Raw genomic sequence first — 25,872 nt, 5'->3', positions numbered from 1 at the left:
TCGTAAAACAAGCACAATGAAAAGGAATGCTAAAAATATTTAATCTTTTGGCCAAAGCCCTTCTCCAGAAGTAGAAAATTTCACACACACTGACACTACTACCACAACCACCACCACCACCACTACTACCACTACTACTACTACTACTACAACTCACACACATGGCCACTTGCTCCATGTGCTAAGGCCTGACCATGACTGTCTCTCATGTGTGCAGCAATCTAGCTGAGATGAGTAGTGGGGGCAAGGAAGAAGTATGGGATGGGCAGGAGGAGGTATAGCAGGGGCAGGGTAAGGGTGGGGAAGATGCTAGTGTTGCCTATACAAGCATCCACAGATGTTGTTGGGACAGGATATGACTGCCAACTGCAGCATTGGGAGGCTATTGTGTTAAGGGAGGTGGGGGGTGGTGGTGGGGAGTTTGGGGGGGAGGGGAGGAGTGCGAGGAAGACAAGGAACCAGAGAAGAGGAAAATACTATATAGATATATAATGACGGGATAGAAGGCATGTGTATTACTGGACTATGCAGGTGCATGACAGGTTCTAGTGAAGGTTGAGGCCAGGGGAGGGGGGGAACAAGAACAAAGGGTATGTTGTAAGGACCATTTCCCACTGCAATTGAAAAAAGCTGGTGTTGGTGGCAAGAATTCAAATGGCACATGCCAAAAATCAGTCATTAAATCGAAGCACATCATGTCGCATGTTCAGCAATTGCATTGGCAGCTGTCTCTCGGTCACAGTAGGACAGTGGCCTCCACGCAGACACACAGCTTGTTAGTTTTCATGCCCACAAAGAAAGTGGCAAAATGGTTGCAACTTAGTTTGTCGATCATGGCTGCTTTCACAGGTGGCACTGCCTTTCATGGGGTATGCTGTGCCAGTGACAATACTGGAGTAAGTGGTAGTGGGAGGACGTATGCAACAGTTCTAGCATCTGGTTCTACTGCGGGTATATGAGTTGAGGCAACATGTTGGGAGCAAGAATGAACTTTCCATTGTTTGACAGACTACATCCTTATGCATAATTACTTCTTATTTGAGAGGCAGATATACAAACAAATCTGTGGCGAGGCTATTGGCATCCTCCTATGACAACCCATTTATGAACCATCTAGAGAAAACTTTCTTAGCCATAAAAAAATACCAAATCCCTTGTCTGATTGAGGTTCATTATCGATGATGGGGACCCAGGGCCAAGATTTTCCATCATCACCCTTCTATAGCCTAAACTCCTCCTCTCATCCACTTCACCTTGTACTCCTCAGCTCTATGTTCCATCTTTTTGGACTTTCGTCATGTACCACTCCAATGGCACCTTAAAAACATCTGTCCACATCATCCTCACTAAATATCAACAGCACATGAATTTTGATAGCTGCCATCACTTCCAAGTTAAGAAGTCTCTCCCACATAATCTAGTCACACATGGATAGCGCATCTGTAGTGATAAGCAACCCCTTGCCTGTTGTGCTGTTGGTCTCACTATGACTTTCACAGACATGTAGAAACCTACCCTGCCACCCCTCCTACCCCCTCTCCCCAAATAAAATCCAATGTTAGAAGAGAAAGCTGAATTTATGTGGCTGCACATCCGAAATTTTATGGAAAAATCCAATATCATCTCAGAGTAGAACACCTTAAGCATATCCTAAGCCGAGGTTCTAATAAGTGCCTATCATGACTCAGTGTCTCATGTATTTGGTGGATTACTATCTTTACTCCTTCCATTATTTAGTAACATTTTCTCAGCTGTCTTATGAACTATGGAATTCATATCAGATTTCAAACAGATTTTAATTTAATGTAATTCGAAATCGCTCTACGACTCCTAGATACACTGTTTAACTTAATTTTTGCCAGAGCTCTGAACAGTTTGATTTTCATCTTCTTGAATTTTCTAACTTTACTCACCATCTAATTATGCTACTATAGAGCATTCCTCCTAACTCACACCTACTTATTTCCTGGCTGAGCAAGTCTAGGGTACAGCATTACTACAGATTAATTTTCAATATAACAATGAGATGCTTTTTTAGAACAAAGCTCACCCCCCCCCCCAAACAGGTGGTTGCATTACTTTAGGAAATATAGATAAATTAACTTACCAGAATATGCACCATACAACAAATAAAGCAGAGCAATTGGACATACACCTGAATGAAGTAAATCACATTTTTCGTAGCACGTGAAGTGGGTTGCAAGAAAGATGAAGAGTATCGATAGAGGCAAAATAACTACAAACTCATTAACTAATTCTGTAGAACAACACATAAAGGTGGTGGGGCAGGCACGTATAGCAGAAATGATACAGCATGTCAAAAAGTTGATTGGATTGATGATATGAGTACCAAAATGGTACTTCAGGTTGCAGCAGTAAATATCAAACTTAAGAACAACAGTCTGATTATAGCAGCTCTGTATAGGTCATTTGGAAGCAGCATTTCAGAATTTTTTAATTAGCTGGAGAACTTGCTGGAGAAGATATCAGAGTATAAAAAATGTATGTTGTTTGTTGGAGATATCAGTGTAGATGCATTAAGTTATAGGTTTAACTACTTACATTATTCTGACTTACTATAGATAACTATAACTACATAAACTCAGCACATACAAGAGTTACTATACACATTCTCGTAAACATAACAAAAGAGAAAGTAAACATAACCATCTTAGAAAGCTATGCATCTGAATCCACAGATATGATTCACTTAACAGCGCACTGTTGTTGTTGTTGTTGTTGTTGTTGTTGTCTTCAGTCCTGAGGCTGGTTTGATTCAGCTCTCCATGCTACCCTACCCTGTGCAAGCTTCTTCATCTCCCAGTACTTAGTGCAACCTACATCTTTCTGAATCTGCTTAGTGTATTCATCTCTTGGTCTCCCTCTACGATTTTTACCCACTATACTGCCCTCCAATGCTAAATTTGTGATCCCTTGATGTCTCAGACAGAACATGTCCTACCAACCGGTCCCTTCTTCTTGTCAAGTTGTGCCACAAACTCCTCTTCTCCCCAATTCTATTCAATACCTCCTCATTAGTTACGTGATCTACCCATCTAATCTTCAGCATTCTTCTGTAACACCACATTTCAAAAACTTCTATTCTCTTCTTGTCTAAACTATTTATTGTCCATGTTTCACTTCCATACATGGCTACACTGCATACTTTCAGAAATGACTTCCTGACACTTAAATCTATACTAGATATTAACAAATTTCTCTTCTTCAGAAACGCTTTCCTTGCCATTGCCAGTCTACATTTTATATCCTCTCTACTTCGACTATCATTACTTATTTTGCTCCCCAAGTATCAAAACTCCTTTACTACTTTAAGTGTCTCATTTCCTAATGTAATTCCCTCAGCATCACCCAAATTCGAATACATTCCATTATCCTTGTTTTGCTTTTGTTGATGTTCATCTTGTATCCTCCTTTCAAGACACTATCCATTCCGTTCAACTGCTCTTCCAAGTCCTTTGCTGTCTCTGATAGAATTACAATGTCATCGGCGAACCTGAAAGTTTTTATCTCTTCTCCATGAATTTTAATACCAACTCCGAATATGTCTTTTGTTTCCTTTACTGCTTGCTCAATATACAGATTGAATAACATTGGGGAGAGGCTACAACCGTGTCTGCAATCCTGTCTCACTCCCTTCCAAACCACTGCTTCCCTTTCATGTCCCTCGACTCTTATAACTGCCATCTGATTTCTGTACAAATTGTAAATAGCCTTTCGCTCCCTGTATTTTACCCCTGCCACCTTTAGAATTTGAAAGAGAGTATTCCAGTCAACATTGTCAAAAGCTTTCTCTAAGTCTACAAATGCTAGAAACATAGGCTTGCCTTTCCTTAATCTTTCTTCTAAGATAAGTCGTAAGGTCAGTATTGCCTCACGTGCTCCAACATTTCTACGGAATCCAAACTGATCTTCCCCGAAGTTGGCTTCTACCAGTTTTTCCATTAGTCTGTAAAGAATTCACGTTAGTATTTTGCAGCAGTGACTTATTAAACTGATAGTTTGGTAATTTTCACATCTGTCAGCACCTGCTTTCTTTGGGATTGGAATTACCATATTCTTCTTGAAGTCTGAGGGTATTTTGCCTGTTTCATACATCTTGCTCACCAGATGCTGGAGTTTTTTCAGGACTGGCTCTCCAAAGACCGTCAGTAGTTACAATGGAATGTTGTCTACTCCCGGGGCCTTGTTTCGGCTCTGGCCTTTCAGTGCTCTGTCAAACTCTTCACGCAGTATCGTATCTCCCATTTCATCTTCATCTACATCCTCTTCCATTTCCATAATATTGTCCTCAAGTACATCGCCCTTGTATAGACCCTCTATATACTCCTTCCACCTTTCTGCTTTCCCCTCTTTGCTTAGAACTGGGTTTCCATCTGAGCTCTTTATATTCATACAAGTGGTTCTCTTTTCTCCAAAGGTCTCTTTAATTTTCCTGTAGACAGTATCTGTCTTACCCCTAGTGATATGTGTCTCTACATCCTTACATTTGTCCTCTAGCCATCCGTGCTTATCCACTTTGCACTTCCTGTCAATCTCATTTTTGAGACGTTTGTATTCCTTTTTACCTCATTTACAGCATTTTTATATTTTCTCTTTTCATCAATTAAATTCAATACTTCTTCTGTTACCCAAGGATTTCTACTAGCCCTTGTTTTTTTTTACCTACTTGATCCTCTGCTGCCTTCACTACTTCATCCCTCAGAGCTACCCATTCTTCTTCTACTGTATTTCTTTCCCCCATTCCTGCCATTTGTTCCCTTACGCTCTCCCCGAAACTCTGTACAACCTCTGGTTTAGTCAGTTTATCCAGGTTCCATCTCCTTAAATTCCCACCTTCTTGCAGTTTGTTCAGCTTTAATCTACAGTTCATAACCAATAGATTTTGGTCAGAGTCTACACCTGCCCCTGGAAATGTCTTACAATTTAAAACCTGGTTCCTAAATCTCTGTCTTACCATTATATAATGTAACTGATACCTACTAATATCCCCAGGATTCTTCCATGTATACAACCTTCTTTCATGATTCTTGAACCAAGTGTTAGCTATCATTAAGTTGTGCTCTGTGCAGAATTCTACCAGGCAGCTTCCTCTTTCATTTCTTTGCCCCAGTCCATATTCACCTACTACGTTTCCTTCTCTCCCTTTTCCTACTACCGAATTCCAGTCACCCATGAGTATTAAATTTTTGTCTCCCTTCACTACCTGAATCATTTCTTTTATATCATCATACATTTCATCAATTTCTTCATCATCTGCAGAGCTAGTTGGCATATAAACTTGTACTACTGTAGTAGGCATGGGCTTCATGTCTATCTTGGATCTTGGCCACAATAATGCACTCACTATGCTGTTTGTAGTAGCTTACCCGCACTCCTCTTTTTTTTTTTTCTTTCTTTTTTTTCCCCCCTCGCATTATTAAACCTACTCCTGCATTACCGCTATTGGATTTTGTATGTATAACACTGTATTCACCTGACCAGAAGTCTTGTTCCTCCAGCCACTGAGCTTCACTAATTCCCACTATATCTAACTTTAACCTATCTATTTCCCTTTTTAAATTTCCTAATCTACCTGCCCAATTAAGGGATCTGACATTCCACACTCCGATCTGTAGAACGCCAGTTTTCTTTCTCCTGATATGACGTCCTCTTGAGTAGTCCCCGCCCAGAGATCCGAATAGGGGACTATTTTACCTCCAGAATAATTTACCCAAGAGGACGTCATCATAATTTACCCATACAGTAAAGCTGCATGCCCTCAGGAAAACTTACGGCTGTAGTTTCATGCAAGGCCGTTTTGGTTAGTGTTTGTAACGTTCCCTGGCAGCACACACAATATTAATAAAATGAAATGACATTTAATTGTACTATGCACGCCGCTATGAAGCAATTCGGATGTACTGTAATTGTTTAACAAAAAATGTTATTTAATTTTGTGTAAAGGACGTTGGTTATTATTGTAATATTTTCTGTAATAATATTCTCGATGTATTTACGATTGTAATATTTCTATACTCATAATGCAATTATGAAATACGTTAATATCTGTGATGAAAAAATGTAAACTATAGCCACAGATGAAAATAATGTTGTAAGATTACAAAGAGATATTCAAAATCAGCAGTAGTATGAAACGTGCTACATAATGTGTATTCTTTGTCGTCTTCCTCTAGAGCCGAGAGAGAGAGAGGAACCTGTGACGTAGCATTATATGAATGAGTAGACTTCGTTTGTCTGTATCTATCTTGAGCCGCCATTAGAGGAGAAATTGTACAGGTGTGTAATTTAAATTATTGTTATGGTCTAAATACATTATAATTTATCAAAATTGTGTATTACTAATGTAAATTAGCTTGCCCATGTCATCTATAATATTTCTTTAAAGAATTTTCAGCACTTTTAGCGATTATTGTTAGTGTTGCTGGGCTGTGCTGCAACCGAACGATTTGCAGCGGCGGCACATTTAAAAAATTGTTCAGCTATAAAATTAACTAAACCCGTAAATCGGGAGCAGGTAAAATTAGCAGTGAATTATGAAATATTTTTCTTTTACAGCAATCCTGAGGCTGACTGAATTTATTACTGGTTTTACATTTGTGCATTCATAGGTGGATAATTAACATTGAAGTTGTTAATCTGTTGGTTCTTTCCATTTCTAAAGCAAATAACTTAAACGTATAGTGAAGTGTGTTTTATCAATGATAATCAAACATTCAGGTCGGCTTGGCAATATTTAACCATTTTATGCTAACAGAGACAGTCTTGTGTTCCATAGCTAATGCCAGGAAAGAATTCAGTAAAAGTTTAATAACCCACTGCATCTAGAAAATGTGTGCCAAGGCTGAAATACATAAAAAATTAATTTAAATAAGTTTCAAATAAATGTTATTAATCAGTTAGTTTGATTTTATCAGCATGAGAGGGTTGCTAAGGTTCACGTAATTTTAAATGTGCTTAATTCTGTCTAAATGAATTTTTATTACCACACGTAAATAAGGGGTTCTACAACAAAGTTCATACTGAAAGAGTAAATAACATAAATATTTAAAGTCATTTCTTCCCCCCCGTTTTTTCATCCATTCATTCATTGTTACATACTAATAAATATTCTTAATTTTTTTCTCATTAAACTGGTGCCCAATAACGCGGGGCCCGAACAAGCAGTGGCCACAAAATACCCATGAGATAATTAGGGAATTCTTGTAGTCGAACTTTGTTGGAGAACAATTAATAATTTTTTCATGTATTGTATATATTGGCTAACCAATATTGTGTGATAATACCTGTATATGATTTTTTGCATTAGAACACTATATACCCAGAGGCAAGCTGAAGAAGAGAGCTCATTATATCAAAAAATTAATTACCTACCACAATAGCAGGGGGCAGCTGCACCCAAGATAGATCACCAAAAGGTAAAGCTACAGTGTAGTTGTCCTGTGGATAGTAAAGTAGCCTCAGTGCGGTGTTCTCGGATCATTAGTGGTGTGCTTGTTGTTAGTGTTTTTTTTTTTTTAATATAAGTAACAGGACATTTGAGTAGTTAGTCATCATAGTATATAATAAGTGTGTTTCAACAAATGACCATTTCCTGTGTGATTATGTCAGCAAAACCTGAGTGTTCGGATATTTAGTTCAGATTTTGTTTGTTTTGTTGACTATGGTTAGATTGCGTAGTCAGAAAAATATAAACATGGATAATGAACAACTGTTAGCAAGCAGTGATACCGAGTTAGGAAGTGGGGCACAAGGCAATGTTAGTGGCGTAGTTCAGGAAGTACAATGTGAGAATCTGGGGGCAGAAGGGCAAGAAATGTTGCCACTGCCAGCCAGTGATTCAGGTGAAAGTAGAAACACTGTGCCACCCACACGCACTGGACACGGACCAGAGAGTGGTGAGGTGTCAGAAGTGCAATCATTAAGAGTTATGTTCGAGCACATGCTCAATTTCCAAGCTACGTTTATGCATGAACAAGCAGAGCGTGATCGACGCCTGCATGAGAGAGACTTGCAGTTAATGCTATCTTTGGAAGGTATGCAAAGTGAGATTGTTAGTTTGAGACAAAACTATGAAACAGTACCCAAAGCAGTGTAAGAACTGAGCGAAAGAGTAGATAATATCCAGGTGGCTAACAGGATGGAAAAATTAGAAATTGACACAAGTCAAGCAATAGAGCAGAAAATATCCGAACAGGCGAACAAAATTGAAAAGGAATTTACGAACCGGTTAGAGGCAAAAGACACTGACCTCAACGAAGCAATAGACAAGAAGGTGCACGCCGCTATTGAGGCCAAAGACTTTGGCTCGAGTGCGGATGTGACGGATCTAAAAAGGGCGGTACACACTAACATTCCGCGGTGGCAGCGGAATGTCAACCGTCGTCTTGCGGAGCTGGAAAACAGCTTGTTGCATGGCGGCGCACAGGCATGTGTGACGCCAGCCAGGTCCATCAATGATCGGCATATAAATACAGCAGTGAAAAATTGCGACTGCGAGACAGAACAGGCAACCAATGTTAGCAAAACAAACAAATGTCACTCCAAAATAGTGATTGAAGAAAGCCTGATTAGAAACCGACAGTTTCAGATCTTTACAGTGGAGAAGAAATCTGTTCACCCTTTAGTATTTATCAAGGGATTTAGAAACATTTTGCCTAGTGTTTGGAGTCCTATACAGAAAGTACATACAAGGAGATGCTGCATTATGGGCAACCGAAGCAGCTGCCAGTTGCTACACATATGAGCAATTTGAAAAGGCATTCTTGGCCAAATATTGGTCAACATGTATTCAGGAGAAATTACGGAAAGAGGTATATAATCCAGAGCCGTATTCTCCACAATTAGGCAATTTGCGAAAATATTATGAGAAATACATTAATAAGACCCGTTACTGGGACGAGCAGATTTCATCCCAGGATTTGATCAGACTTTTGAAATCACACTTGCCGATACACGTAAAGGAAAACCTTATACACGTACCGGAGAACAACATGGAACATTTCTTGTCTGTTCTGGACTCAATTGACCTGATTCAGGAGGATGTTAAGGCACCCTCTGAACAGGCTAGAAGTAACGGAAATGGTTACAGAAATGGTCGAAATAACACGCCTCCACCAAATAATGGAAATGACGGAATTAACAATAGGAGACAAGATTATGTACAAAACGGGAATAGAGGTAGAGACCGGAATGGCAATAGTCCGCCGGTGAACAATGACCGGAGAAGGAGGTTCGATGACCAATATGAAACAGGCCCACCAAGCAATAGTAGATGGAAAAATGACAGGGGGCCGTGGAACACCAATACCTATAACGATGCAAACCGGACTTGGCCACAGAACCAGAGGCCCAGTCTGGACCGGCAAAACAGTGAAAGATATGACAATAACCGACCGCCACCACAAAATGCGCCAATTGCGCAACCGTGGCGGCCGACGCAACACAACTTACACATAGTGGAGGTCAGTGACACAGAGCAGCCACACCCATCCAACAAACTAGATTCAGCCGAGATACGCTCTCTATCGGCGGCTTAGGTTTGGAGCGAGAGCAGCCCGACACATAACAAAACATCGGAAATCTGTATCCTCAGGTATAATGACGGGGTACAGATGGACATGAATTAATAACTGAACCACCCACGTGCAAAGAGGAGCACAAAGACAAAGTACAAGCGATAATAGAGATCAAAATTAACAATATTGATGTGCAAGCAATAGTAGATACAGGTGCTACTGTCAGTGTCATGAGTATGGACTTATTCAGAGTACTGAGGAAAGAAAAAGAGTATGCTGACTTTCCCTGTGAACAATTGCAAAGTCACTGGAGCCATCAGTGCACAGCGACAAATAATTAAACTCCAAGTGTGGGTAGAGATATATATAGGGGAAGAAGCCATAGCGTGCTCGTTCCTGATAGTAAAGGGTTTAAAGGTAGCCTGCATTTTGGGGGGAGATTTTTTGAGAGAAAGGGACACAGTAATCGACCTTTCTCGGGGAAAATTAAGTTTGATGAACACGGGTAGGAGGATAGAATTGTCCATGCTCAGATCTGAAGAGATACCTGTGCGTAATTGTAATGCTATTAACATAAAATGTAGGAATCAGTGGATACTACATTTAGACAATCATTCTCTAGGAAAAAATCTCTATTATCCAGACGTACAAGGTGATCAATTAAAAGCAAATGTGAATGCACTTGTGAACAAAGTATCACAGTCCGAAAATTTGAACTCAATCCAATAGCAGGATTTGGTACAGTTATTATCTAACTATGCAGATGTATTTTCAGAACGACCAGGAATTGTTAAGGTATATCAATACAATATCGAGGTGAAGCCTCACAAAACCAACTGTCGAGCCTCATACTCCATTCCTAGGTCCAAGAAGGAAATAGTAGCTATCTCTTAACAGATCCCCAATCAGGGAGAGTACGGGGACTGTATCCGCGTAAGGATGTGAGAATATTCCTACAGTAAATGGCTAATAGTCCTATGTGTTATGTGTAAAAAGGTACACCATTCTTTTGGAAATGAATGAACATTAATGATGTGATCTGTAGAGGTAATGTACTTGTGTAGAAGTATTTAGTTGTAAGAATATGATTGACTTTCTCTTTTGTTTATGATTATTTGTGTTATGTCTTCTTTTTAATTAGTGTTACCTTAAGCATGCTCTAAATGTCTGCACAGATGACCTGATTAGTGCAATTATTTGTAGTGTTAAATTGTGACAGAGATCAGTCAGGTGGAACATTTTAGTAGTGATTAGTTTGAATACTGCATAATATTCTATATGTGTGTCAAACTTGAAATATTTCTTGGTACAGTCTTTTCTACTACATGTATATATATGTGTGTAGCTGTCAGATTGACAGGTCCAAACCCGGAATAATATTAATAATATGAGACCCTGAGAACTTTATTTTCAAACCAGTTATTATCAAAGAGAGTAATGCACCCAGTAGTGACCCGAGGGCACCATGTGAGGCAAAGTTATTGCAAACTTAAGTAATGCAAAGTTACACACAAAGAAGCTTCAATTGAAGCATGTGCAGACCGAATCAGTACAAAGAGCTAGCCTTATATAGTCCAAGTCAGTTTTAGCCTACAGAGACTACACTGTAGTTACGTAGGACCTTACAAGTAAAGTGAGACATAATTTCAAAGGAGTTATTGAACAATATGCCTGAATCCGGCTGGAATGCACAAATAAAATCTACTCGAACATAAATATAGATGATTTTTGGGCAAACTAATACGAAATTTTAATATTAATACCATGTACGCAAATATCACACATCTTGGTAAAGAGCGAACAAAGAAGTTACGAATGTGCTATTACAAAAAATTGCACAATGGACATTGTAACTGAAAAAACTTAAACAAAAGTGCAGTATTGTGTGGCAGAGACAGACAGTGATTGTTCAAACTGCATCAATACGTCACGAGGTTGTTTCGAACAAGCAATAAGAAACTGTATCATCGCCGTGTGTGCAAACGGACAAGGAACTAACACGACATGAACAGTGAGCCGATAATAGACGGTGGACCAAGCTAGTGTCAAAATATAACTTGCACTGTGCGTGTATATATATGCGGATGGATGTGTGTGTGTGTGCGAGTGTACACCTGTCCTTTTTTTCCCCTAAGGGAAGTGTTTCCGCTCCCGGGATTGGAATGACTCCTTACCCTCTCCCTTAAAACCCACATCCTTTCGTATTTCCCTCTCCTTCCTGAAGAAGCAACCATCGGTTGCGAAAGCTAGTAATTCTGTGTGTGTGTGTTTGTATGTTTTGTTCATGTGCCTGTCTGCCGGCGCTTTCCCGCTTGGTAAGTCTTGGAATCTTTGTTTTTATTATATATATATATATATATATATATATATATATATATATATATATATATATATATAAAGAAACTTCCACATGGGAAAAATATATTAAAAACAAAGATTCCAAGACTTACCAAGCGGGAAAGCGCCGGCAGACAGGCACATGAAGAAAACACACAAACACACACACAGAATTGCTAGCTTTCGCAACCGATGGTTGCTTCTTCAGGAAGGAGAGGGAAAGACGAAAGGATGTGGGTTTTAAGGGAGAGGGTAAGGAGCCATTCCAATCCCGGGAGCGGAAAGACTTCCCTTGGGGGAAAAAAAGGACAGATGTACACTCGCACACACACACACACATATCCATCCGCACATACACAGACACAAGCAGATATATATATATATATATATATATATATATATATATATATATATATATATATATATATATATATATATATATATAATGACGATGTAAATAAAACAGAAAGAGACTTCCACATGGGAAAAATATATTAAAAACAAAGATTCCAAGACTTACCAAGCGGGAAAGCGCCGGCAGACAGGCACATGAACAAAACAGGCACATGAACAAAACACACAAACACACACACAGAATTACGAGCTTTCGCAACTGGCAGTTGCTTCGTCAGGAAAGAGGGAAAAATAGAGATTTTTTCCTGACGAAGCAACTGCCAGTTGCGAAAGCTCGTAATTCTGTGTGTGTGTTTGTGTGTTTTGTTCATGTGCCTGTCTGCCGGCGCTTTCCCGCTTGGTAAGTCTTGGAATATTTGTTTTATATATATATTCTTTGTGTGTCAAGGGACAGGAAAGCGCATTGACTACAGAGATACATTTTGTTCTAAGGTGAAAACTTGCGTGTGACTAATGACAAGTCATGACATGGTGAAAAAATATTGTGTGTCCATAAAACGCGTTACTGTGACAACGAAACATTGTGCAAACCAGACTAGTGAAGACCTACTGAATAATAACTGCCAATAACTGTGTGTGTTCTTTCCCACAGCAGGAAAAATGCCCATAAGGATAGTACACTGTTTGTGAACTTGTTGCATGTTTGCTGGAGCACTGCAAGAAGATGTCACACGGGCGAGCTGATATACAACGTGCATCCGGCTACTTCAGCCATGCAGTGGCCGCAGCAACCCGTAGCAGACCAGACAGCCAAACGCCCATTCGCGCCGTAGCTGTCAACACCGCGGGCGGTGACCTACACAGAGCAGACGCGCCGCGCCGCCCAACAATCACTCCACACCACTCACAAACTACAGCATTATTGGCATATTCCAAAATATTTACACAAACTGCATACCATGTCAATGAACTCGATTTTTGACGAACATTGAACACTTACTATATATACCTGTAAATTGCTGAGAGAAAATGAACACTGACAAGTGTAGGAGATGGATTTGTAACACGTAGGTAGTGAGAACATTAAGAAAGTGATGTTGTACTAAATGATTTCAAAAATCTAAGTGATATATCCTAGGACAAGTGACTTTGCAGTATATCGCAAAAATGATGATTACGAGTTGTTAAACACACACAACAAACTTTCGTTGATCTGTATGTGACTGTGATGTTATGTAACCGTTGATGACAAACTGCTAAATCATTTCAAAAGAATGACTGTTAAAGAGACAAGATTAGTCAAGAACCAACTGGGATGGCTGGGCTCCGGCACAGTTTTGCTCAGGTTTCCTGTCTGCCTTCGCCCAAATGGGGGAGCCATGAACATATATAACCCTGGGACTAATTAAAAGAGCCATTTCATAAAAATAAAAAAATAAAATAAAAAAAAACAGAATTTTAAAGAACATTACTGGCACCATTGTGTCAAAGTATACAAACTCTTTGCCAAATGCTGCCAGGGGGCAATGTAACGTTCCCTGGCAGCACACACAATATTAATAAAATGAAATGACATTTAATTGTACTATGTACGCCGCTATGAAGCAATTCGAATGTACTGTAATTGTTTAACAAAAAATGTTATTTAATTTTGTGTAAAGGATGTTGGTTATTATTGTAATATTTTCTGTAATAATATTCTTGATGTATTTATGATTGTAATATTTCTATACTCATAATGCAATTACAAAATATGTTAATATCTGTGATGAAAAAATGTAAAATACAGCCACAGATGAAAATAATGTTGTAAGATTACAAAGAGATATTCAAAATCAGCAGTAGTATGAAACGTGCTACATAATGTGTATTCTTTGTCGTCTTCCTCTAGAGCCGAGAGAGAGAGAGGAACCTGTGACGTAGCATTATATGAATGAGTAGACTTCGTTTGTCTGTATCTATCTTTAGCCGCCATTAGAGGAGAAATTGTACAGGTGTGTAATTTAAATTATTTTTATGGTCTAAATACATTATAATTTATCAAAATTGTGTATTACTAATGTAAATTAGCTTGCCCATGTCATCTATAATATTTCTTTAAAGAATTTTCAGCACTTTTAGCGATTATTATTGGTGTTGCTGGGCTGAGCCGCGACCGAACGATTTGCAGCGGCGCCACATTTAAAAAATTGTTCAGTTATAAAATTAACTAAACCCGTAAATCGGGAGCAGGTAAAATTAGCAGTGAATTATGAAATATTTTTCTTTTACAGCAATCCTGAGGCTGACTGAATTTATTATTGGTTTTACATTTGTGCATTCATAGGTGGATAATTAACATTGAAGTTGTTAATCTGTTGGTACTTTCCATTTCTAAAGCAAATAACTTAAACGTATAGTGAAGTGTGTTTTGTCAATGATAATCAAACATTCAGGTCGGCTTGGCAATATTTAACCATTTTATGCTAACAGAGACAGTCTTGTGTTCCATAGCTAACGCCGGGAAAGAATTCAGTAAATGTTTAAAAACCCACTGCATCTAGAAAATGTGTGCCAAGGCCGAAATACGTAAAAAAAAAATTAATTTAAATAAGTTTCAAATAAATGTTATTAATCAGTTAGTTTGATTTTATCAGTATGAGAGGGTTGCTAAGGTTCACGTAATTTTAAATGTGCTTAATTCTGTCTAAATGAATTTTTATTACCACATGTAAATAAGGCGTTCTACAACAAAGTTCGTACTGAAAGAGTAAATAACATAAGTATTTAAAGTCATTTGTTCCCCCCCCCCCCCCCCATTTTCATTTTTTACATAATAAAATATTTCATATCTTTTTTTTTCCTTCTTCATTAAATGTTACAAGGCCAGATCAGTCCATCATTGAGACTGTTGCCCCTGCAACTACTGAAAAGGCTGCTGCCCCTCTTGAGGTATCACGCGTTTGTCTGGCCTCTCAACAGATACGCCTCCGTTGTGATTGCACCTAGTAGTGGTTGCCTCTGTACTTCCGCCTCGACTGACATCTCTGCCCAAACTCTTTGCCTTTACATATGTCTCCTTGTGTCTGTATATGTGCGGATGAATATGTGTGTGTGTGTGTGTGTCTATACCTGTGCTTTTTCCCCCTAAGGTAAGTCTTTCCGCTCCCGGGATTGGAATGACTCCTTAGCCTCTCCCTTAAAACCCACATCCTTTTGTCTTACCCTGTCCTTCTCTCTTTCCTGATGAAACAACCATTGGTTGCGAAAGCTTGAATTATGTGTGTATGTACATGACACTATCTCTGGCTGCCGAGGCCTGACTGTGATCAACTGCACATGATGAGTTTGCTGTGTGTGTGTGTGTGTGGGGTGGGGGGGGATAGCAGGGTAGGGGTGAGAGAAAGTAAACTGCTGCCACACAGGGACGATATGGAAGGGGGTAGGGTAGGGCAACTAGGTGCAGTTGGGATGTTAGACAGAGGGAGAGGGAAGGGAGGCTGGGGCAGGTAGTGTAAAAGGAGAGAAGACTGTGGAGTGTGTTGGTGGAATAGAAGGCTGTTTAGTGCTGGATTTAGAGCAGGGAAGGGGATAGGCAGGTGAAGGACAGTAACTAATAAAGGCTGAGGCCAGGGGTGTTATAGGAACGTAGGACATATTGTAAGAAGAGTTGTGTTGTGCTGTATTCTCAGCAACTGCTGGGTCTAATTGTTTCTTGGCCACTGTTTGTCTGTGGCCATTCATGTGGACAGATAGCTTGTTGGTAGTCATGACCAGCTTGTTGGCAGTCATGAACACATAGAATGCGGCACAGTGGTTGCAGCTTAGCTTGTAGGTCACATGACTACTTTCATAGATAGCCCCACATTTTATGCGATATGTGATGCTTTTAGATGGACTTGAGTAGGTGGTGGTGGGAGAATATAGGCCAGATCAGTCTATGTTTATTACATGGATAGGAGCCATGAAGCAAGGGGTTGGGAGCTGAAGTAGAGTAGGTATGGAAGACGATACTCTGTACGATCAGTGGGTGGCAGAATATCACCGCTGGAGGCGTGGGAAGGTAGTGATTGGGACATTTCTCTTTTCGGGGCATGACGAGAGGTAGTCTAAACCTTGGCAGAGAATGCGATTCAGTTGCTCCAGTCCTGGATGGTACTGAATCATGAGAAGAATGCTCCTCTGAGGCCAGATGATGGAATACTGGAAGGTGACTTGGGATATCTGCTTCTGTATGAGGTTGGGAGGGTAATTTCAATCTGTGAAGACCTCAGTGAAACACTTTGTATATTTCGAGAGAGACTGCTCATCACTAAGGATCTGACAGCCTGATGTGGCTAGGCTGTAAGGAAGGAATTTTTTGGTATGGAATGGGTGGCAGCTGTTGAAGTAGAGGTACTGCTGGTGGTTGGTAGGTTTGACATGGACGGAGGTATTGATGTAGCCATCTCTGAGGTGGACGTCAGTATGGAGGAAAGTGGCTTGTGGGTTGAGGAGGGCCATGAGAAGTAAATGTCAGAGAAGCTGTTGAGGTTCTGGAGGAATGTGGACAAGGTGTCCTCATGTTCAATCCAGATCACAAAGATGCCATCAATGAATCTGAACCAGGTGAAGTGTTTTGGGTTCTGGGTGATTAGGAAGGCTTCCTCTTGATGGTCCATGAATATATTAGTCCACAGAGGTATCAGTCCCTTCCCAAAGCCTTACCTTTTGCTCTACTCCCAAATTCAGTCGTGCTTAACGTGTTGAATACCTTCTCTTCTTCTCCTGGTCCCTACAGTGGAAACACCACCATCCCTACTGATCACACTCAACCCATAACCAGTGCTTAACCCTGCCTGACTCAGTTCACTCCACCATCCAACTGTGATCCACCCCCACAACCCCCTAATCATCCCCTGCTAACTTTCAAGAATTGCTTAACCTCGAATCTTGCCTCACCACCATTCCCCAAATCCCTCAACATGAGAGCTAATATTACATCTGTAGAAAGAACTGCAATCCACCACTTAAAAATTAATCCAGATCTTATAATCCTGCCTGCTACCAAAGGCTCCACCACTGAGGTTTCAAACCACAAGGATTACCTGGTGGAAGGACTCTGCCAGCTGTCAGATTTTTCCACTTATAAACTCTGATACAATGACCCCATTTCAGAAACTCAGTAGGAACTACAGTCTCTCCTCAAATCCTTGGGCCCTTCCCAGAACCTCTCCCTGGAGCCCGTCTCTCTCATCATCCCTACCGCTCTCTGCTCTCCTACCTTCTACATGATTCCTTGTCCCTAAATACAACAACCCATGACACCCCATTGTGACCAATTACTGTGCCCTCCACTGAGAGAATCTCTGCTCTTGTAGACCAACACCTTCAGCCTATTACTGACAAGCTACCCTTCTATACAAGGTGTTCGAGGAAGAATGCTCAATACTCATGGACATGACAGAAATGATCATTCGAAACAAAAAAGTCAAGTAAACATGGGCCTTCGAGCAAAGAAGCTACTTTTAAATATATAGAAAACGTGACAATGCATTACCTGCTTAGCTATAATTAAAATATAAATATTACTGCATTTACACCTCCATTGGCACTTATAAGGTAGCATTCTCAATTGTCAATTAACAATTTTGATGAAACCTGAATTAGACCGGAATTAGACTGGTTCCAGAAACAGTGATCATGTTTGAATGACCTTTGTTTGTGTGAATGTGTGTGTAATTGTTGTCTAATTCATAAGAAGGTCTCCAAGCCAAAAGCTTATTCATTCAGTAATTGTTTTGTTGTGCCTGTCTGTGATTCAACGGCTCCACTATACGGTGAGTAGCAATCTATCCTTTTCATAATGGTCTTTAAAATTAATATAACTGTGGGACCTGGCGTAAGACAGTGAGCAGCAGAGCTTTGAGTAATATAATAAACAGTTTCATAATGAAAAAGGTACAGGTTTTCTTTGGGGAAACCACAGTTACTACAGTACAAACTATAAAATAAAGTTGGTAGAGCAACACTTCAGGCAACCTAGGAAGAGTTACACATCATCAGGGAAGACAAGGGTGGCAGTGTGCTCTGTCATAAGATATGTGATGAATGACAAAGCCTGTAGATTGTATGTTACTCTCATTCCTCTCATTGTTACATTTCATGTGTTATTCACACTTGTTCTCAACACAACAATTTTAATCCAGAATTAACTATGAAAAATTTAACTGATTTAGAAAAACTTTTAAACATGTTTTGGAGAAAAGATATTAGGCTGAACTGAAAGCAATTTATCCCTCATAAAAACAAATACATTTTGTAAATTACCTCTGCATCTTGTTCCACTGCCATCTGCTTTATATCCCTTATTGCAAATGCAGCGATAAGAACCAAGTGTGTTTATGCAGCGTCCATTACGACACAAGTCCGGAATTGTTTGACACTCGTCAATATCTGTAAAGATGAGGAAGAACTTTTATCTAGATTTTGCTGTTTTTGCCAAAGAACAAATTGAAATTATTGATTGACAGCTTTTATTGGCGTAGTACATCTGAGTAGCACTGTTTCAAACCACATTAAGTCCAATAAACAAAATTTTACAGGAGAAGCAAAATACTGATTAACTCGAACATGGGAATTTTTTTACAAGTTGTAAAGTATGTAGTTCTTGTGTTGGAGGCTTACTTCTAGAAATATTAAGTAGTGAAATAAGTTTCTACTCGCATAATTAAAATTAAAGGAAAATGTGCTGGACTTAATATGCTTTGATCCAATAATTTGTAAAATATACAAATAAAAATGATTTTAAAGTAAATACATAACTAATTATTGTAGACGAACATTATCCTTAAATACAAAATTAATTTTTTCACAATAAATGTTCTATGGTGTTCATAACGTCTTTCTTGCTGCCATTTGACTTAAATAGGATTTATATCAAACTAACACTTTATTATTCAAAACAATGTACTAAACAATAAACACATTCACATTAACAGTTTTGCTATACAATTCACAGTACCTTTCAACTACAATTCTTTAATGATCTACATTAGCATCTACATGGATGCTCTGCAAATCACACTTAAGTGTCTGGCAGAGGGTTCATGGAACAACCTTAACAATGATTCTCTATTGTTCCAATCTCAAACAGTGTGTGAAAAAAATGAACACCTACATCTTTCCGTGCGAGCTCTGATTTTACTTATTTTATTATGATGATCATTTGTGACTATATAGGAAGGCATCAACCAAATATTTCCGCATTCGGAGGAGAAAGTCAGCAATTGATATTCCATGAGGAGATTCCACCACAATGAAAAACACCTTTGTTTTAATGATGTCCACCCCAAATTCTGAATCATGCCCATGACACTTTCTCCCCTATTTTGTGATAATCCAAAACATGCTGCTCTTCTTTGACCTTTCTTGATATATTCCATTAATCCTACCTGATAAGGATCCTAGACCATGCAGTGGCACTCCAAAAGAGAATGAACAAGTGTTCTTTCCAATTTCTGTTGTTTGTAATTGTAATTTCTAGGTATTTAGTTGGATATATGGTCTTTAGATTTGACTGATTTATCATGTAACCAATGTGTAACGGATTCCTTCTAGCACTCATGTGGATGACTTCACACTTTCATTATTTAGGGTCAATTGCTAATTTTCACATCATGCAGATATATTTTCTAAATCATTTTGCAATTTGTTTTGATATTCTGATGACTTTACTAGATGATAAATGACAGCGTCAGCTGCCAATAACCTAAGACAGCTACTCAGATTGTCTCCTAAATCATTTATGTAGATATATATATATATATATATATATATATATATATATATATATATATATATATATATATATATTGTATTACATAAATGCTTCTGTATGATATTATTAAATAACATTGTTAATCCAAAACCTAAATCTTCTGGTTCAACATTTTGATTTATAGAATGCTTATAATGGCCATCCTATTGGTTTCTCTTCAGATTTGGTTCAATCTACCTCTTCCTTCCAAGCAACCACAAGCTGACATACTGACTTCTTCCTCATTGCCAGTTTCTACAGCAACTGAACTGATGATGTTAGCACAGAAATCTAAATCCTCCAACAATCCTTAAACTGTTTACATAGGAAATTATTCACACTCAGTCTTCTTTTCTTTATGCACTGTATTGGTGCTTTAACTTGATGTGCATATTTGATTTTCTTATCTCACTTTTGACTTCCTCTTGAATTATCGTCTACAGCAATTTCTTCCTCGATAAATGAAGAAACTGTTCCCTTACACACAACTCACAAGTAAAGGTAACTGTCATTAGTAAAAGATAACTGTCATTATTGACCACAGAGCAGTGCTGAGTGCTCGTTGTCAGTATAACAAACTGAGCAAAGCAACTAATCAGCTTCATGTAGTGTTAATGTTGGACAAAATATGACTTGAAATACACACTACAGAGAACTGAATATGATTTCAAACAACAGCTAGTTTTCAGCTGCTATTTACACTATTAGTGAATACAATTTGTTCCAGTCTGATTTCACAGCATGAAAGAACACTTCAGAAATAATACAAAAATGTATCAAACTCAATTTTGTCCACTGGTGGACATGATACAATCTGAAACAATACTCCTCATCTGTGACACAACAATGGATGATAGAAAAGTCACATTGGGCAATATGTGCATGAACAGGCAACAAGTAGCATAATAATGTGGACTGTCTGTATTCTAGGAGAAACAAGTGTTAAAAACAAACAGCAGGTGTGAAAAATTTACATAGAATATCTTCTAACATTAATGTGAGTATACAGTTACACAGATTGACACTGGAGTTAAACAAGTATGAGGAGTGTTCAAAAGAAAAGGTATGAACAACACTGTGGGTATAATTGAAGTTTTTATTCAAAAGTAATCACAAGAGGCCTATTGTTTCACAAGCTGAAGGATACCCTGCTCCCAGAATTACTGTGGCTCTGGAAGGAGCCAGTCCTCCACTGAGTCCTTCAACTTGTCATCCAAGTTGAAGCACTTATCTTTGATATGTTTTTTTAATGAGCCAAACACATGGAAGTCGCAAGGCAATAGAGCAGATGCTCATGCTGCTCCCACTAGGACCTGGCTATTACACTTCGTGTGATCTTGGAGATGTGTGGACACACGCTTTCGTGGAGCAGAATCACTTCCTCTGTGGAAAGCACAGGCTGCTTGCTCTTTATGGACTTTTGTAGGCTATGGTGTGTCTCATACTACATGTCATTGTTAATGGTTTTTCCTTTCTTGAAGAATTTGATGAGAATCGGACCTCAGAAATCGAAAAGGACAGTGAGTGCCACCTTGTCTGCTGAGGGCACAGCTTCAAATTTTTTAGGGGGACGTGATGACAGTACATTTGTGTCCCTAGCTGTCTCACTATGTTATCCCAAAGAGCATAGGCAAATTTCAACTGGTTTGGCTATTACCACATTTCATACCTTTCAATTTTTACACTCCTTAAAGATTCCATTATCACATAAACTACTCTCATCACTCTCAGAGGAAGTTTCCACACCCTTAAATTTGAAAAAAAAAGGGAAATGAGTTGACTGAACATACCTAAATCACATTCATTCTGCTGATGTCAGTGTGCTGTTTGCCTCTAGAGCAGACACTCTTCAAAAATTAATGGAAGAACTTAATAAAGCAAGTTCGAAAGAAGGCCCAAAAATCAACTGTAGTAATATTAAAATCACATGTAGCCAACACATCAAAAAGAATATAACACAAATTGACTATTAAGTCACACGTTTTATACACTACTGCCCATTAAAATTGCTACACCACGAAGATGACATGCTATAAACACGAAATTTAACTGACAGGAAGAAGATGCTATCATATGCAAATGCCAGAGCATTCACACAAGGTTGGCACCGGTGGCAACACCTACAATGTGCTGACATGAGGAAAGTTTCCAATCGATTTCTCATACACAAACAGCAGTTGACCGCTGTTGCTTGGTGAAACATTGTTGTGATGCCTCGTGTAAGGAGGAGAAATGCGTACCATCACGTTTCCGACTTTGATAAAGGTCGGAAGGTAGCCTATCGCCATTGTGGTTTATTGTATCGAGACATTGCTGCTCACGTTGGTAGTGATCCAATGACTGTTAGCAGAATATGGAATCAATGGTTTCAGGAGGGTAATACGGAACACCGTGCTGGATCCCAGTGGCGTCGTATTACTATCAGTCGAGATGACAGGCATCTTATCCGCATGGCTGTAACGGATCGTGCAGCCATGTCTCGATCCCTGAGTCAACAGATGTGGACATTTGCAAGACAACAACCATCTGCATGAACAGTTCAACAACATTTGCAGCTGCATGGACTATCAGCTGGGAGACCATGGCTGCGGTTACCCTTGATGCTGCATCACAGACAGGAGAGCCTGTGATGGTGTACTCAACGACGAACCTGGGTGCATGAATGGCAAAATGTCATTTTTTTGGATGAATCCAGGTTCTGTTTACAGCATCATGATAGTCACATCCGTGTTTGGCGACATCGCGGTGAACACATATCCGAAGCATGTATTCGTCATCGCCATACTGACATATCACCCAGCGTGATGGTATGGAGTTCCATTGGTCACACGTCACAGCCACCTCTTGTTCACATTGACATTTCAGATGTGTTACGGCCCATGGCTCTACCCTTCATTCAATCCTTGCGAAACCCTACATTTCAGCAGGATAATGCACAACCGCATGTTGCACATCCTGCATGGACCTTTCTGGATACAGAAAATGTTCGACTGCTGCTCTGGCCAGCACATTCTCCAGACCTCTCACCAACTGAAAACGTCTGGTCAATGGTGGCCGAGCAACTGGCTCGTAACAATACGCCAGTCACTACTCTTGATGAACTGTAGTGACGTGTTAAAGCTCCATGGGCAGCTGTACCTGTACACACCATCCAAGCTCTGTTTGACTCAATGCCGAGGTGTATCAAGGCTGTTACTATGGCCAGAAGTGGTTGTTCTGGGTACTGATTTCTCAGGATCTATGCACCCAAATTGCATGAAAATGTAATCACATGTCAGTTCTAGTATAATATATTTGTCCAATGAATACCTGTTTATCATGTGCATTTCTTCTTGGTATAGCAATTTTAATGGCCAGTAGTGTATTTATGGAAGGTGAAGAGAAAAACTAAACGGACATTAAAAGAAATAAACAGAACAATAAAAATGAGGTGGAGCAGAACTAACAATAGTCAACTAAATAAGATTTTCAGAACTAAGCTTCCAATGTGCTTGGAAAGGAAAGTCTAGAATCATAGTGAGCTATTAGTTGTGACTCGTGTTGGTGAGGCACTGAATTTCAATACAAAAACTATTCAAAAACTAAGGGTTTCTTAGTTAGTGACAGAGATAATGTATGTTGGAAATCACCGTGAGAGTCATGATAGCCAACATATGAGACAGGGGATGGACTAGAGTGGTAAACTTAGTTATGACTATAACAAAAATGAAATGAGAGTGTGAGAGGTAACAAGATGAAAAAGTGACGAGATGTAGATGGATCTATAAGTTCTTTCTGAATTTCAATAAATAAGACAAGGGCAATAACATGATGAAAGATAAGGAGACAACATCGTAAAAACATGTAGGAGTAACATCAACGTATGTAGCTGAAAACCACAATGAATGGGAAGTTTTTTAACGAACAGTTGATATCAAATATCTAAACTTATCCTATAAATGGTTAACGAGTGGCTAATCAAATTTCATATGTCAAAATTAAATTAGAGTTAATGGAGATACTAACAAACACAAACGCACACACAAAATTCAAGCTTTCGCAACATGATTGCTTCATCAGGAAAGAGGGAAGGAGAGAGAAAGATGAAAGAATATGGGTTTTAAGGGAGAGGGTAAAGAGTCATTCCAATCCCGGGAGCGTAAAGACTTACCTTAGGGGGAAAAAAGGGACGTTTGGTAAGTTATATCATCTTTGTTTTTAGATATATTTTTCCCATGTGGAATGTTTCCCTCTATTATATTCATATTAAATTAGAGTTATGTATATAACTTAATTTTATTCCTTTATATCCACTTACATTGTTTGTAAATAGCAGTTAAATACTAAGTATTATTATTTGGATAACAATGTGAATTTTAATGTGCAATATCGTACAATTCTGTTTAATAAAACTAAATAAATAAAAAAAAAGAGGAACAAAAAATTCACTTGTTAAAAGATGGGATACTGTTTCACATTACTACTAGCAGACATGATGAAAAATAAAATGCTATCTGCACAAGTTCAAAGTTACCAAAAATTTTCATTTAGAAGCTGACTGCAAGCAAGCAGCCTCACAAGCCACTATGAAAGGATCAGGAATAAGGAGTTACCATTTTGAAAGACATAAGGATTTTTACACATTCTGTTCCATCTGTGAGTGAAGAAATACACTCCTGGAAATGGAAAAAAGAACACATTGACACCGGTGTGTCAGACCCACCATACTTGCTCCGGACACTGCGAGAGGGCTGTACAAGCAATGATCACACACACGGCACAGCGGACACACCAGGAATGTGTGCACGTGAGCGCCACAATCAGGACTGCATACGACCGAGGCACACAGGGCCAACACCCGGCATCATGGTGTGGGGAGCGATCTCCTACACTGGCCGTACACCTCTGGTGATCGTTGAGGGGACACTGAATAGTGCACGGTACATCCAAACCGTCATCGAACCCATCATTCTACCATTCCTAGACCGGCAAGGGAACTTGCTGTTCCAACAGGACAATGCACGTCCGCATGTATCCCGTGCCACCCAACGTGCTCTAGAAGGTGTAAGTCAACTACCCTGGCCAGCAAGATCTCCGGATCTGTCCCCCATTGAGCATGTTTGGGACTGGATGAAGCGTCGTCTCACGTGGTCTGCACGTCCAGCACGAACGCTGATCCAACTGAGGCGCCAGGTGGAAATGGCATGGCAAGCCATTCCACAGGACTACATCCAGCATCTCTACGATCGTCTCCATGGGAGAATAGCGGCCTGCATTGCTGCGAAAGGTGGATATACACTGTACTAATGCCGACATTGTGCATGCTCTGTTGCCTGTGTGTATGTGCCTGTGGTTCTGTCAGTGTGATCATGTGATGTATCTGACCCCAGGAATGTGTCAATAAAGTTTCCCCTTCCTGGGGCAATGAATTCACGGTGTTCTTATTTCAATTTCCAGGAGTGTATAATAAGAACAAGCTTAGATTGCATGAAAATTTATTGTTTATTGCTTTATCATGTTCAAATAAAGACATGCAACTGACAACTATGAGGAAAGGAAAGAAGGATGTGATTTAACATACTGCTAACAACAAAGCCATCGGAGATGAAACACAAGGGTCAAGTGAACAAAGATGGCAAAGAAAATCAACTGTGTCTTTTTCAAAGAAATCACTCCTGCATTCAGCTTCAACACTTTAAGAACCGAGTGAGGTAGCACAGTGCTTAGCACACTGGACTGGCACTCGGGATGACAACAGTTCAAACCTGGATCCAACCATGCCGATTTAGCTTTTCTGTGATTTTCCTAGATCACCTTTAGGAAAATGTCAGGATGGTTCCACTGACAGGGCATGGCCGACTTCCTTCCCCATCCTTCCCTAATCCAATG

The 25,872-nt window shown here is 39.4% G+C and overlaps 1 protein-coding gene across 1 annotated transcript in view; it reads right to left on the bottom strand.

Annotated features, from left to right (window-relative positions):
- Window positions 1-25,872, bottom strand: part of LOC126282212 (fibrillin-2-like) — a 687,537-nt gene that overhangs the window by 89,785 nt on the left and 571,880 nt on the right. Inside the window, exon 46 of the mRNA XM_049981761.1 lies at window positions 18,516-18,641. Coding sequence (XP_049837718.1) covers window positions 18,516-18,641 — 126 coding nt within the window. The remainder of the gene's footprint in view (window positions 1-18,515; window positions 18,642-25,872) is intronic.

Source organism: Schistocerca gregaria, chromosome 7, assembly GCF_023897955.1.
Source record: "Schistocerca gregaria isolate iqSchGreg1 chromosome 7, iqSchGreg1.2, whole genome shotgun sequence".
NCBI classification, from domain to species: domain Eukaryota; kingdom Metazoa; phylum Arthropoda; class Insecta; order Orthoptera; family Acrididae; genus Schistocerca; species Schistocerca gregaria.
The sequence above is the reverse complement of the archived record's forward strand: the minus strand, read 5'-3'. Positions and strand labels throughout refer to the sequence as shown.